Raw genomic sequence first — 14,440 nt, 5'->3', positions numbered from 1 at the left:
TCGCTTGAGCTCAGGAGTTCGAGACCAGCCTGGGCAACATGGTAAAACCCCCATCTCTACAAAAAATACCGAAATTAGCTGAGCGTGGTGGCACACATCTGTGGTCCCAGCTACTCAGGAAGCTGAGGTGGGAGGATTGCTTGAGCCCAGGAGGTCAAGGCTGCAGTGAGCTGTGATCATGCCACTGTACTCAGCCTGGGTGACAGAGATCCATCTCAAAAAACAAAACAAAAATTATACAAACATAATAAATTATACAAACATAATAAATTACGAAGTAAATTATTTTAGAGGTAGGTATTTATGCATGTATTTATGTATATAGTTAACCCTGCCTCACTGACCTTTTTCACAAAGGATTTAAGATAGCTAAGCTAAAATATTATTTTGCATTATAATTAAAAATTATTTTATTAAAGCTTATGAATAGTTTTATAGATTTCTAGTGTTTCAGATGGGGCTCCAGAGATTGGACATTACCATACTTTGGGGCTTTTGTACTTCTTTTTCTACCATCCTGGCTAATAGTGGATTTAGCCTTTTTAACTTAATATGTAGGTAAAGGCATTTTAAATAGGTAAATTTGTATCTCTTTAAATGATAGGCTTTTCATATTTCCTTGTATTACCTATCAGTATTTCCTCTTATTTTAAACTACCTATCTTCTCTATTAGTCAAGAAGAATCTGAATATTATGTATTTGTACCTGTTTTTATATATTTTTAACAATCTTTATATATTTTAGGTAGTATACTTTTATTAAATATACTTTCACATATATTTTTCCCATTCCGTGATTTTTCTTTTAATTTTGGTTATTACATTTCATTGTACAAAACATTTTTCAATATTTACATATTAAACTGCCCTTCTTGTCTTTGAGGGCTATTTTATAACGTGTGACATTTCTGAAGGGTCCATTTTGTTTTTCCTCTTTGCTTACTCTTAGAGATGGAGTTCATGAAACTTAGACAGATGAAAAAGCTATCATTTGATCTCCCACTTCACACAATTCACAATGTGGGCTGTGAGCCTAGCTGGGACTCTTCCCAGCAAGGTGTGCTGAGGCCTAAACTTAACTCCCTGAGCTCACTGCTGTGCCATTTATACCCCTTGATGTGGGTGAGAGATTGAAGTTGCATGTGGGCCCAGTACCGTGGCTCAAGCCTATAATCCCAGCACTTTGGGAGGCCAAGGTGGGCGGATCACTTAAGGCCAGAAGTTTAAGAGTAGCCTGGCCAACATGGTGAAACCCTGTCTCTACTAAAAATACAAAAATTAGCTGGGCATGGTGGTTCGTGCCTGTAGTTCCAGCTACTCAGGAGGCTGAGACACAAGAATCATTTGAACCCAGGATGCAGAGGTTGCAGTGAGCCGAGATTGTGCCACTGGGTGTGGTGGCGAGCACCTGTAATCCCAGCTACTTGGGAGGCTGAAGCAGGAGAACTGCTTGAACCTGGGAGGCAGAAGTTGCAGTGAGCCGAGATTGTACCACTGCACTCCAGCCTGGGCAACAGAGCAAAACTCTGTCTCAAAAAAAAGTTGCAAGTTGATGCATCTCCACTGTACTCCCTTATGTTCACTTTGACTCTGCATTTCTCCCCTTTGGAATTCAGAGTGCTAAGCCCCGGCTGGACTGCTTGATTGAAGTATACAGGAGCTGCCAGGAGATCCTGGCACACCAGAAAGCCACATCAACAAGCCCATGAGCCCCAGCGTTCAGAAGGCCAGCATTGTCTTCCATGGGAGATGACTCTTAAACCATAGGGGCTGGTTTTCTGTACTCTAAACCATCAGGTGGACACAGTCCTAGGAACCATTATCGGTGTAGTGCATCTCAGAGCCATAGAGCAGGTGACTGAAAATCTAACTCAGTGTATTTCCATGTACTGTAGTGTTTTCCTTGTAAAGTTTTGCCTACTTTACCAAAGGAGGGGAGACCTTAAGAATTTTGACACAGTATGTCAGAAGTAATGTCAGCAAAGAACACTTTGTGAAATTGCTAACCATGTTCAGGTTTACTTTGTTGATGTTTGTGAAGCAAAACCATGGGAAACTGGCGTCAGATGTCTTGAGCAAGGTGTATTTTCCAATATTACCCCTTGTGTAAAGTTACAAAAAAAACCAAGCCCTCCACGTACTGGTTAGCAGGAAGAAATGTCCTACAAAAGGTGAGTCTGTCAACCTAGCGCCTGTGTTCTGTACAGGGCTTATTTACTCTTAATAAACAGATCTTCCAAAACACACAGTTACCTGGTTCACAGATAGCTGCTTTTTATTGACAAACAAGATCATGGTATTTCAGTCATGGTATCAAGCACATTAATACTTTTCTGTTACTCAGCAATTTTTTAAAATCAGTTCAAAAGCTACTTTTGCCAAGAGGGATGAGACAAAAGGCCACACAGAAATTTGACTTTGGTTTTCAGACACGGGACTCTCATGTTAACAAAGAATAAATAAGCAAATTATTGAATCCTTTGTTTCTAAGGCAGTTTCTTCTGTATAAAATTAATAAAGTAAAGGAGAATTCCTGAAGGGTTGGGGAGGAGAGAGGGTGGGGGAAATAGATTGATCCCAAATTCAGTGTGAACACAGCTCCATTCTTGTTTACCCTTCCTTCGGACTCCTACTTTTCTTTTAAACTCTCTGGGTAGATAATGTTATTCTTATTGGCCTTAGAGACACCCAAGATATTATAAAACCAGAGCTGTTATGTCTGTCACCAGCCCTGCAGGAATTATTCAGGAACCTGTGGTACATGTGACCTGTTCGAGGTAGAAATGTCTCAGCTAGATCCCCAAATCCTGGGGTGAAAGGTGTGAACAGAAATGGCTGTAAAACTACTTGCCTTGCACAGTCAAGTACATGTAAAAGAGGCAGAGACTTGGATGTGCTCCTTTTTTCCTCATGCTTGTCAGTTTACAGGGTGAGAGAGGAGAAGCTTACAGCAGCTGAGGTGTTCAGATAAACTAGTTCCAGCCTCGCAGTTTTTGCTGTGCACAATATACACACATTGTTGGGATTAAGGGCTTGGTTTTGGGTGCTACTGCTAAATATACAGTTTTCAGCACTTTATTGACAGATAGTAAGGCTGCCTTAGAGCTAGGAAATAAAACTCAGTTTCTTAGATGTTGGAAAATCAGTGTATGAACTCTTTCATTTTGTTTTTGTTAAGGGAGGGTGTGTCTACACCCTGTCTAGAGGAGACTGTCTAGTCTCCTCTGCACTCAGTCAGAAGGTCTGAATTGAGGGGGATTATGGTATTATCAGTCAGGCAAAGGAGGAAAGAAACTTTCTTTTACCTGCTACTCGTAGGCTAGGGCAAGTGTCACATACGTATCCTCACCCTCAAACTAATTCCCAGCAGAAGTTTGCCAGAAGTCTTAAGGAGCATATCCAGGCCCACATGCCTGAAATAGTCTTCTGTGTTTCTGACTCATTTTTGGTAGTCTTATAGCAGCAAAAAGCAGAGTGCATTTGCTTGGTCTTTTACAAGAACAAGGAAACAAATGATGGCCCACTATAGTGAACACAGCCTTCACCGAGCCCTGTCCAGTCGTTAAAATGAGACAGGGAGGGGTCAGATTGGACCTACCCCCTGCCCTTGCTTGCACATTGTGTGGTACTGGGTTTGGCCTACAGTCCAGTGTGAGGGAAACAGCTTGAATCTTAGCAGGGATAGCATGTTATCCTGCAAAGACTGCCACAGAAGGGGCTGTACCAATGCCTACATACCAATAATGGGGAAAAGTGAGTCTATTCTTTTTTCTCCAACTCTGCCAGCACCTTTCCCATTTGGGCAAGGCAGCGCAGTTTAGTGAGTTCTAGGCTTCTGACAGTGTAGGAGAATTGGAAATTTTAGTCCTATCCTGTTTAGCGACGTTCAGAAAACTTCAAGTATAAATAAGACCATATACAATATTAAAAAATTAGCTTCCAGGCTGGGCACGTTGGCTCATGTCTGTAATCCTAGCACTTTGAGAGGCCAAGGTGGGTGGATCAGCTGAGGTCAGGAGTTTGAGACCAGCCTGGCCAACATGGTAAAACCCCGTCTCTACTAAAAATACAAAAATTAGCCGGGCATGGTGGCACACACCTGTAATCCCAGCTACTCAGGAGGCTGAGGCAGGACAATTGCTTGAACCCAGGAGGCAGAGGTTGCAGTGAGCCGAAATCACGCCTTTGCACTCCAGCCTGGGCAACGTAGTGAGACTGTGTCCCCCACCCCACCAAAAAGAAAATTAGCTTCCTTGAGAGTATCAGTGCAGAAAGCCTTAACTTACAGCACTGATGCCCTCAGTAACAGTGTATCATCCCTGTCTATGTCTAGAATCGGGTAGCATCCAGAGTCATTCTTCTTACGAAAAAAGGAATAAGTGGTTTTAACACTGGGTCTAGATTTTTCAAAGTTGAGCCCTGAAACCTTGTAAGGCACCTAGAGAATAAAGGCTTCACAGACACTAAAATACACATTTCACAGAAGAACAGTGGTGGGGGGCTGTTAGACCCATCACAGTAGTATCATACCCTAGGATATATATCTCTAAATCCAGAGGCACTAGTGGTAGTGGGGAATCGGGTAGGAGAAATATTCACAGCAACGTTGGCCCCTTGGTAGCACAGGAAACAGAAGAAAAGAACTGTTGTCCATCCAGTTCCCACAGCTGGCAGGCTCCGGGTAGGTTGGTGGGTGGGTTCACAGTTGTAGAGCAATGGTTCATATAGCTGGCCATGATGAAGGTAGCTTCTGCAATCTAAGAGGAGGTCAGAGACGTGAAGGAATTGAACTAGCCTTGGCTTGAATCCTGTTTTTCTCACTTATTAGCTCTTATACTGAGTTCTCGGGCCTCAATTTATTTAATCTCTTAAAATACCCACCTGGGAGAAAATATCCAAAGGGAACCATTACTGTGCGGTTCAGAGGCCCAGTGGTGTGGGCCCCTGTTGGTCTGGCGATCCTCTGAGATGCACAGTGCCTTTCTGAGAAAAGGAGGCCCAGTGTTCTGCCCTGGTTAGCTCTACAACCAGGGAAGGGGCCTTCTTAAGAAAGGGATCTGGAGATCCTCCCCTTTGGCAGGGGTGGTATTAAAGGAGGAGTAGGTTTGGCAAACTCTTAACTTTAGGATTAAAAAGTGGAGAACAACAGGGTTTCCAGGTAATCACAGGGGAGTCAGGAACAATAAATCAGAACTTAGGTTCCTGAGCCTTTGTAATTGTTATTTTCGCTGGTCAACACTTCCTGTATTGAGTAGGAGCAAAGTCATTAAAGCAAAAGCGGTCTTTTTGCCGTCTTCCCCACAACAAGGAAGAGGGAGCACTGTGGGACTGTCCCACTTTTCAGCTAGTGTTGGGTCAGCAGAACCTAGGGGTAACATGAGAGCACCTTAAAGAGGAATCTGCCCTGCCTCGAGGCCTGCTGCAAGGAAGAGAAGAGCACGTAAACACCCAACTGAGGACTGCGTGATGCTGGGGCTTGAGAGAATAAAAAAGAATAAGTGAAGAGCATAATAGTAGCTAGGCCAGAGTTAGTTCCCTCCGAATATGCCCCTTTACCTACTAGCTGAACATTGCTACTGAGATGCTATACCACCTGAACCTTCGGAATACTAATTACAGACAAGACCAACAATTTTATCTGGGCAGGGCCCTTGTAGAGCACTAGCATAACCCCAGTTTCCTTTGTAAGCTCCAAGCCCACCACATCTGGCCAGAGTAGAACGTTTTAGCAGCTGTCAGACCTACCTTGGGAGCAGCCATCCGGAAGATCAGCTTCTCAATGTGGCTCTTTCCAGAGGTCTTGTCTGGGATAGATCTAATCACAAGCATGAAGTCATCCCTGCAGCCACCAAAGGTTGTCACTGAAGAGTAGGGGTAAGTGACGTGCACTTGCTGTGGAAAGGAACCAGTCAATTCTGGGGAAACTTTCCACCTGTCCCCTGAGCTAGGAACCAGCATCCCCTGTCTCTTCCTTCTAGGCACAGGAAAGGAGAACTCCCAAGTGGTCATAATTTGGAGATCTCCATCTTGAATGTCTACAAGCACTGTCTAGACTAGATGACAGTGGTGCCTGGGCAGGAGTGGGGGTAGAGCAGCCATGGTCACTTGGTTCCGGCTTTTGAGTCCACAGAGGAGAAGAAAGACCATGTTGAGGAAGAAGAGGGGTCAAGGAGCAGCCTGCATCCTTTCATACCATAGTGTTGTGGTCCAGGATGCTGACACCATCCTCATTCACAGCAATCCACACCAGAGCATTCTCCTTGGAAGATAGCTGGGCAGGCTGGGGAAACAGAAACAACCCATCAGATAGATCCATAGTTACAGATTTTGAACTATAAGAACTTTCTGAGAAAGAAGGCACATCCAGGGATCTGCTAAGCAGTAATTTCCAGCCACCTCATCTTGGAAAACAGACGGTATTTGTACAGCGTATGCAGAAAATAGACAAGGCTGCTTGTGACAGGAGACCCTTGGCCTTGGGGCTCTGGTCACCTACTAACCATCTCAACAGCAGAGGCGATCATTCTTTTGGTGTCCCTAGCACCCATGCTGCCACAGCACACTGGATGGAAAGCTCTGTGCTACAGAATAGAGGCTAGCCCTGGCCACTCTATTAGGGGAATGGGGAACAGGTGGTTTTCTCCTAGTCTTGGAAACACAGCATTCCACCTATAGTCTCCAAGCTGAAGTGCTTCTGACTTCAGCCAATCTCCTAGGTGCTGTAAAGGAAATAGGAAAGCAAGAATGCAGTCCTGTGGCTTTAGGCCCTATCAGTAAGGAAGTGACTATTTAGTGGACATTCCTGTAATGACTGATTTTCACTGCCAGGAGTACGGTATGGTAATCCAGAAAACCTCTCTCTTAATCCAAAGGGAGGCAGATAGACATTGGACATGTCGCCTTTTTCAGAAGCTTTTCCCAAGCTCCCAGACCAAGTGGGTCCCCGTTTCATGCCTTTATAACACCTCTGTACATCTCCTTCATAGCACTTGTGATGGCTTATAAATATATATTAAATATATAGAGAAAAAAATGAATACGATTATTTGATGAATATACATCTCCTGCACTAGATGGGAAACTCCAGGAAGGCAAGGACCGTGTCTGATTTTCTCACCTCTTATAACCTCAAACAACCAGCACTGGACATAGTAGGAGCTCAACTATTTGTTGAATGAATGGATGGCCATTTTCCGATCTGTGGCTTCAGTAAACAGGATCACTGCCCAGCTTTGAGCTGTAATTATCTACAATGTTTATGCACAGCAGACACCCAGTGAAGAAAAGTTCCTTCTGAAATTACTGTTGGCCACCTGGCCTTCATACAGAGGTGAAATTAACGGCTGCCTAAGTAATTTGATTCCCCTGTATGCCATGTCAAACCAGTGGAGATGTATTTCTTTAGGTTATACATTGTTCTTTCAAACTTTAAAACAAATGAAAGCACTCTTGAGAGGGCTGTTATATCAAGTCTGAATCTGTGTGTGTGAATTAGTTGATCACATCTTTTCTTTTGGGGCAGTCAACAAAGGCCAGATGAAGATAAGCAATCACAATTCTGCTCTGGACTGGAAATCCAGTAGGCCAGAAATGGTGGAGGGATAGTGACCCCTGGTGGTTACTGGTATGGAGGCGGGGGCTGCAAACTGGTATGGCTGAAACATGAGCAGATGGGGACACACCTAAGGGTGTGGGCAGCTCCTTCCACGGGCACTTACCTGAGCAGCAAAAAGCTTAGCACCAAAGAAAGGCCATTTCCTGGCCACAGTCAGGTAGATGCGGATGCACTCAGGAGGGGAGCAGCCTTGCAATGTTGCCCACTTTGTGGTCAACATATCTGCCAGGTGCCTGGTGTGGGCAGATGGAGAGAAATAGTGCCAGTGAAGTGCCAACATGTCTTCATTCCAGCCCTGAGGCCTCCCCACAGTGGCTGCAAGCCTACCTACCTCAGCTGTTCGGGGGGAGCCCCATGTCTGTAGCGCCTGGGGTAGAACCTGTCTAGGACCTGCTGGAGAAGATGCTGAGCCTTGGCAGGGGATGTGCCTCCAGGGCCTGGCAGGGCAGGCTTCTCCAAGTCCCCATATTCTACCTGTGATAGAAGCACATGAAGAGACCAGTCAAAATCTGACGGTGGATGGGCCAGGTGGGGGCTGTTGAGAGGTGAAATAAACCATTACTTTATTACCCTCTTGGTGGGGTGCTAGTGGATGTGAAAAATACTTTAGAAAAACACTTCATCTCAAGTTTTACAGACACTGGAGAAACAAACTTAGGGCCCTAGAATATTAGAGATCACTGACCAACTTTGATTTTGCAGCTGAGGTAAAGTGCCTTTTCCAAAGACACAGTTAATTGGTAGCACACAAGGGAAAACAGTGTGGAAATTCTGGCTTCCAGTCCAAAAATATGGGCTATAGAATTGAAGATGCTACAGATCCTAGAGTACAGCAAAGTGTTCCAAATGTGGCCTCTGGAGTTGGATACCTGGCACAAATCCCAGCTTTGTGTCCCTGATCAAGTTACTTAAACTCTCTGAAATTCAATTTCCTCATCTATTAGGTGCGAATAAAAACTACAATGGAGGATGCATATATGCTTATTTCAGGGCCTCCTAGAGGGTATTCTTATCTTTTTAATTATAAACATCAACTATTATTGTTTCCTCTTCCTTTCCAGCATGTAAATCCAGATTCTTATTCTTTTTTACAATATTTTTAACTTTTAATTTTTGTGGGTATATAGTAGGTGTCAGACTCTCTTATATGCCCCTTTACCTGCTAGCTGAACATTGCTACTGAGATGCAACACCACCTGAACCTTTGGAATACTAATTACAGACAAGACCAACGATTTTATCATGGCTCTTACGGGAGCCATGAAGGTATCCCAGATACCTTTGACAAGATGGCCTTCTAAATATAACAGGAAGGACAGTCCAAGTCTGAATGTGTGTTCCTCTTCCTAATTCTACTTAGAAGGTCTGATGGTTTATAAAGTTTACCACATCTATTACATGATACACATTATCCAGGTATCATACTTAGTACAACCCTGTGGAGGCTGGCAGAGGTGTTTTTGTTGTTGTTGTTGTTGTTTTGTTTTGTTTTGAGACCGAGTTTTGCTCTTGTTGCATAGGCTGTAGTGCAATGGCACGATTTTGGCTCACTGCAACCTCCACCTCCTGGGTACAAGTGATTCTCTGGCCTCAGCCTGCTGAGTAGCTGGGATTACAAGCGTCCACCATCACACCCAGCTAATTTTAATTTTTATTGTATTTTATTTTATTTTTTTCAGTAGAGACAGGGTTTCACTGCTCAGGCTGGTCTCGGACTCCTGACCTCAGGTGATCCGCCCACCTCAGCCTCCCAAAGTGCTGGGATTACAGGCATGAGCCACTGCACCTGGCCAAATATTTTTGGTTTTGGTATACTGAGAAGGAAACTAAAGCATAGAGAAGTGAAGTGACTTGGCTAAGACCTCACAGTTGGAAGGACTCAAACCCAGTCTCTGGATTCCAAGTCCAGCCATCTGCACGCATCCTGTATCTGCGGTGAGTGAGGAGCTCTGCTCTGTAGGAGTCAGCTGTTGTCCATCCCAGAGATGGCAAAGCTGCCTTCTCCTGAGCACCACAGGATCTGCAGAATCTTTCCTGTGTTTTGGGCTGCATGGTGCATTCATTCTAAGCTGGCAACCCCACCCTCCTGCTTCCTGAACAAAACCTTACCTGGGCCATCAGGGCAGCCATCTCAAGAGCCAATTCCTTGTTGACGGGCAACCTCCCTGCCACTATCTCTCTACTAGTTTGAGAGGCAAGGAGCAGCCGTTCTCGGTCCGTCTCCCCTTTGACTTGACTGCGAAAGTACAGCCTGCGAAGCAGAGAATAAGAAGCCAGGACTCAGCAGGGATCCCAGACAGGGATGAGGCTTTCTCTGGGTTTGTTACCTTTATTTCCAAAAGAAGAAACTACTCTTTTCCCACTATTTATAAGCCTATTTTGTACTGCCTCCAGAAACATATAACCAAGTATGGCACAGAGCAGATGAAGGTCATGCTGATACAGGAGGACATGGTTCATTCTGAAGACACCATTAAACTTACTGGATTTAGTAAGGGAAATCTGGTACCTGGAGTTACAGATTAAGGGACTGGATGAGGTAAGAGTCCAAGAGACTATTGGAAACTATTTGCCTGGAGACATACTGAGATGGAGGGATGGGATTTTCTTAACCAAATTGATAGAAAGTCGGGATGTCTACTTCTGTATTTCCTGGAATTGGTATAGGAGGTACATACTCTTTAGCTTTAACTAGCTGGAGCTTATACAAAATTTCACTCTCATAAAGTAACACACTTAGCCATCCCATGAGGTTGGTCTATTTTCTTTTCTTTCCTTTTTTTTGAGGCAGGGTCTCAGTCTGTCGCCCAGGCTGGAGTGCAGTGGTGCAATCTCAGCTCACTGCAGCCTCGACCTCCCGGGCTTAAGTGATCCTCCCACCTCAGTCCCCCTGAGTAGCTGGGACTACAGGTGCATGCCACCATGCCCAGCTAATTTTTGTATTTTTTATAGAGGCGGGGTTTTGCCATGTTGCCCAGGCTGGTCTGGTCTGTTTTCTTGGCAAATGTATGTGTGTGCGTGCGCGTGCATATACACACACACACAAGCAGTACAGGGAAGGCTGACAGAAGGCCTGAGCTGCCCAGGGTTTCACAGAGTATCAGCAGCAGAGCCAGCCTGCACCCCAGCTAGTGACTGCCAGGCAGCGTTATATCTGTGGGCCCCTCCCCCGTCTGGATAGGCTGTCTAGTCGAGGAGGCGATGGGCTGGCACCCAGTGGCAGCCCTCGTGTTTAGCCCCACCCTCGTGCAGTGCTGAGGACCTGTTCTTGTACATCAGCTTCACGACGCGTGTCCCACCCTCAGACTTTCCGGGGTGCAGCTCCTTCATGGCTTGTTCCCACTTGGAGATGGCATCGCAGATCTTGAAAAGGCAAAAGAAGAAAGTCAGAAAATGTCCTGATAAGGAGAGAAGGGATTAAGGTCCAGCCAGGGCTGGACTCAGAGCAGAAAAGCAAAGAAAACAAAGGAAAGGTCCTCCCACCAGGAGGCTGACCTGCGGAGCTTCATGCTTCCTGGACCCAAGGTGGCAGCGGCTCCCTCACAAACAGAGGAAACCCTGGACAGGGTGAGCAATAAAGCAAGAAATCTGCCCTGCTGGCCTCACCAGCTGAGGGGCCTCCCCAGAGGCTAGGCAGCTCCATGGCCTTTGATCACCAGCTCTATTTCCATTCCACTGACTGCTATTCTCCTTTTCAACAAATATGCCCAGAGGCCTACCATGTCACAAAGCCTCACAGACACCCAGACATTGGCAAAGAAGGTATGTGGCATAGTTTTTCCAGGCAATGTTAAAAGACCATAGGAGCCTCTGTCCTGTTAAAGACAAGCACACACTGGAGCCAAATATGCATCAAAGTGCTAGAGCACATTCTCACAAACACTTATCCCCTAGGGCAGTAAGCCCAGACCATAATACAAGATTGACCTTAAATTCCATTCAACGGCCTTTACTTATAGGGGCACCATAAGGACCTGCCTCTTTAAAAGTGTGGTTCAACCTATAAGCATGGCATAGACCCTGGCAGAAAGCGTAAAAGTGAGGTGCTGGGTACCACATGACATCTGGGGGGTCCAGGCATACAGCTGGGAGCCTCTGAGTAGGCGCATGTAGGCAGTGGCTTCGTGGGGCCTCGCTGTCCCTACACCAAGCCAAGAAGAGGCTTTTCTTCTGGATGCTGCACAGCCACTCGAGGGAAGTAGGAGTGTAGCGATCTTGTCTCCAGAGACAAGGGCACACAACAGCTTTTTTCTCCCTCCCCAGGTACATTTTAGGATGGCACAGAAATGCTGACTAGGGCAGCACCTTGGGCTCAGCACCAAATGAGCTACCAAACAGTCAGGCACCCATCAAATGGGCTCTTTCCCCACCACCAATATCCCTGAGCAGGGAGGGGCTCAGCCGGCTCAGTGGGAGGCTGTCACCTTGACACTTCCCTGCAGGCAGTGCTCCAGGTCCCTGCCAGAGGGATCGTCCGTGAAGAGGGCAAAGCCAGAGTGGGATGGCTTTCTCATGCCTATCTCCTGGTTCAGCCGCTGGAGGAACTCATCAACCGTGGAGGAGCCGTCAAAACCAACCACCTGAGACGGGAGAAGGGTTCCACCCCTGAGTGAACTTCCCAAGAGGAGCTCACTAGGGCTGGTGGAGGGGACTGGGTACAGCAGGTGGAAAGGAGCAAAGACAAATACAAGAGGCCAAAGCAAGTTGGTTTCTGTGTTCATAGGCAAAGGGCCAGTGCATGAGGGATGTGAGCCCATCCACTGTAAATTTTACCGGGCATACCTGGGTCCCTCCTTTACCAACAATCTTTTGGAGGCCCTTTCTTATGCCACTTTCTTAGTCAGCATCTCAGCTTCCCTGTTCATGCAATGAGTTCATAAGATCTACTTCTGGGGCACCAGTGAAGAATCTGCCAAGCCTAAGGAGCTTTAGCATCCACCTGGCCCAGAGGTATTCTCTGGATGATGACGTGAGAAGACTCGGGGCAAGGAGCACGCCCAGCTCCTCACCTGATAAGTCCCGTTGGTAAAGTGCACGGGGATGCTGAAGGGCAAGGAGTGGTGGAAGGGGTTACGCAGCAGGATGGACACCACTTCCATGCGTGACGGCCTGGCTTCCCGCTCCCCAGTCTGCAGGGTCCGCTCCACTGCCCGCTGGCAGTAGGTGGCATACTGGCCAGTTTCACTTCTAAAAAGACAGAATAAGGGAGTATTATGGACACTGCTCATCCCTGCCACTTTGGCACCCCAGGTCCCTATCCAGATTCAGCCAAGACCAAAACTGTAGCTGGGGCAGGTTGTGAGAAAAGCCCTGAAGACTCTGGTCTGGGGCATTAATTTGTCATTCAGGACCTTTACATACCAGGTTGCTGGCATGGATATTTTCTTCCAGAACCCAGAGAACATAACCACAGAATAGCATTTGCGGACAGTTTGGGGGCAGTGTGGCTTTATGCAAGAGTTGCCACAGTACCTCCAGGGATGCATGGATTGGCATGCAGAGAAGCTTAAGCATGCCCAGACTCCCACATACCCATTTGTGCACATGGCAATGGGTGAAGTCTCCACCACCACTGAGTGGTTTCAGAGGACAGGAGCGATCTGGTCTGTCCTAGACTCCTCTCATCCCTCTTATTCATGCTGCAGTTAGCAATGCTCAAGTGGCAGAGGAAATGGCCAGGTTCACTCACCTGGGATCTGCATGGCGTTGGAGCTGCTGCTTGACATACCAGAGGAAGTGATGCTGAGGCAGGAAAAGTGGAGCACACAGAGCGAGGAGCTGCCAGCACTGCCAGGGACACACACAGCGTAGGGTGAGTGCTGGGCCTACAGCACTACCTGTCCTCATAGCCCTGAGTTACAAAGCCTTCAGCACTCTTTCCCCAAACCAGAGCCCCCAACTTGCTGTGGGTGCTGGGACAGCCAGCTTGGTCAGGCTGTGTCCAGAATGCAATCACCTGTCTGTGCACAGACAGCTCAGCTGTACTGATGCAGCTTGGAGCACGGAGGCTGGCCACTGGCTGGGCTCACAGTATGCCTGTCCAGTCACCTCCTCCCACCTTTCCCACCTGCCAGCCCTTGCCAATGGCTTCTGTCAGCTGCTGTACCCCTGGCATACCTACCTGCATGAGGGAGTACTTCTGAGGCGGGCGGCAGCTGGTCTGCTTCATGAGTTGGCAATAGATCTCACTCTGCAGCTCGGGGTGAACCAGGCAGACCTGCAGTGCGGTCTGGGCCAAGGACACGTGGTAGTCCACCGAGGCAGCTTCCACCGGCACGTTGATGAAGAGCTGGCAGGACTGGGAGGGAACGGCAGTGAGCACAGCAGACCAGCATCCCCTGGGTTCGGAGAACTCAGCGGCTTGGCCATTTCCCAAGGGCTCCAGGGAGGTTTAAGTTTACTGACAGCCCTTTCTAAGAGGGAGCACTGCTACTGTTGGAGGGCATCTCTGCTTACTAAAAGGGGCTATGGGCTACTTTGGGGTAGAAGCTTTCCTTTTTAAAATGTTCTCATTACATAAACAAGACAAATGCATTAAAAAAAAAAAAAAAAAAAAAAAAACCAGAAAACTCAGACGTTCACAAAGAACATGCTAAAATAGGTCCGAATCTCTCAGGTCCAGAAGCAACATAAACCTGGCCTTTTCTGCTTAACTACAGGAGGAGGGGAGCTCCCCCAGAGAGAGTTTTCATTGGCATTTCCCAAGGACTTGTGCATGACGTTCCAGAGCTGCTTCCCTCCCAGTGACAGGATTACATTCCTGCCATCCAGGAAGTGATAGGGACCCCAGGAAGTTTCCTTCCCTTCCTCTCCAGATCCCTCTGT

General features: G+C 46.8%; 2 protein-coding genes across 4 annotated transcripts in view; one reads left to right on the top strand and one right to left on the bottom strand.

Moving 5' to 3' along the window:
- Window positions 1-2,469, top strand: part of PIGH (phosphatidylinositol glycan anchor biosynthesis, class H) — a 19,361-nt gene extending 16,892 nt beyond the window's left edge. For 2 of the 3 annotated variants that reach the window (XM_011994229.1, XM_011994230.1), the window contains exon 3: window positions 1,617-2,469. In XM_011994229.1, the coding sequence (XP_011849619.1) occupies window positions 1,617-1,709 (93 nt within the window). In that variant the 3' untranslated portion in view covers window positions 1,710-2,469. Of the gene's footprint in view, window positions 1-1,379; window positions 1,398-1,616 lie in introns of all 3 variants that reach the window. The other variant, XM_011994228.1, reaches the window with a different exon arrangement.
- PLEKHH1 (pleckstrin homology domain containing, family H (with MyTH4 domain) member 1) overlaps window positions 2,253-14,440 on the bottom strand; it is a 47,999-nt gene continuing 35,811 nt past the window's right edge. The window contains exons 18-31 of the mRNA XM_011994231.1: window positions 13,737-13,913; window positions 13,305-13,402; window positions 12,625-12,802; window positions 12,040-12,195; window positions 10,878-10,978; window positions 9,725-9,866; window positions 7,947-8,089; window positions 7,719-7,848; window positions 6,194-6,280; window positions 5,746-5,892; window positions 5,387-5,475; window positions 4,882-5,021; window positions 4,197-4,757; window positions 2,253-4,154 (exon numbers count right to left, since the gene is read on the bottom strand). Of these exons, the coding sequence (XP_011849621.1) occupies window positions 4,525-4,757; window positions 4,882-5,021; window positions 5,387-5,475; window positions 5,746-5,892; window positions 6,194-6,280; window positions 7,719-7,848; window positions 7,947-8,089; window positions 9,725-9,866; window positions 10,878-10,978; window positions 12,040-12,195; window positions 12,625-12,802; window positions 13,305-13,402; window positions 13,737-13,913 (1,821 nt within the window). The 3' untranslated portion in view covers window positions 2,253-4,154; window positions 4,197-4,524. The remainder of the gene's footprint in view (window positions 4,155-4,196; window positions 4,758-4,881; window positions 5,022-5,386; window positions 5,476-5,745; window positions 5,893-6,193; window positions 6,281-7,718; window positions 7,849-7,946; window positions 8,090-9,724; window positions 9,867-10,877; window positions 10,979-12,039; window positions 12,196-12,624; window positions 12,803-13,304; window positions 13,403-13,736; window positions 13,914-14,440) is intronic.

Source organism: Mandrillus leucophaeus, unplaced genomic scaffold (genome assembly GCF_000951045.1).
Source record: "Mandrillus leucophaeus isolate KB7577 unplaced genomic scaffold, Mleu.le_1.0 Scaffold448, whole genome shotgun sequence".
In the NCBI taxonomy this organism is placed as follows: domain Eukaryota; kingdom Metazoa; phylum Chordata; class Mammalia; order Primates; family Cercopithecidae; genus Mandrillus; species Mandrillus leucophaeus.
This window is presented reverse-complemented; position numbering and strand designations above follow the sequence as displayed.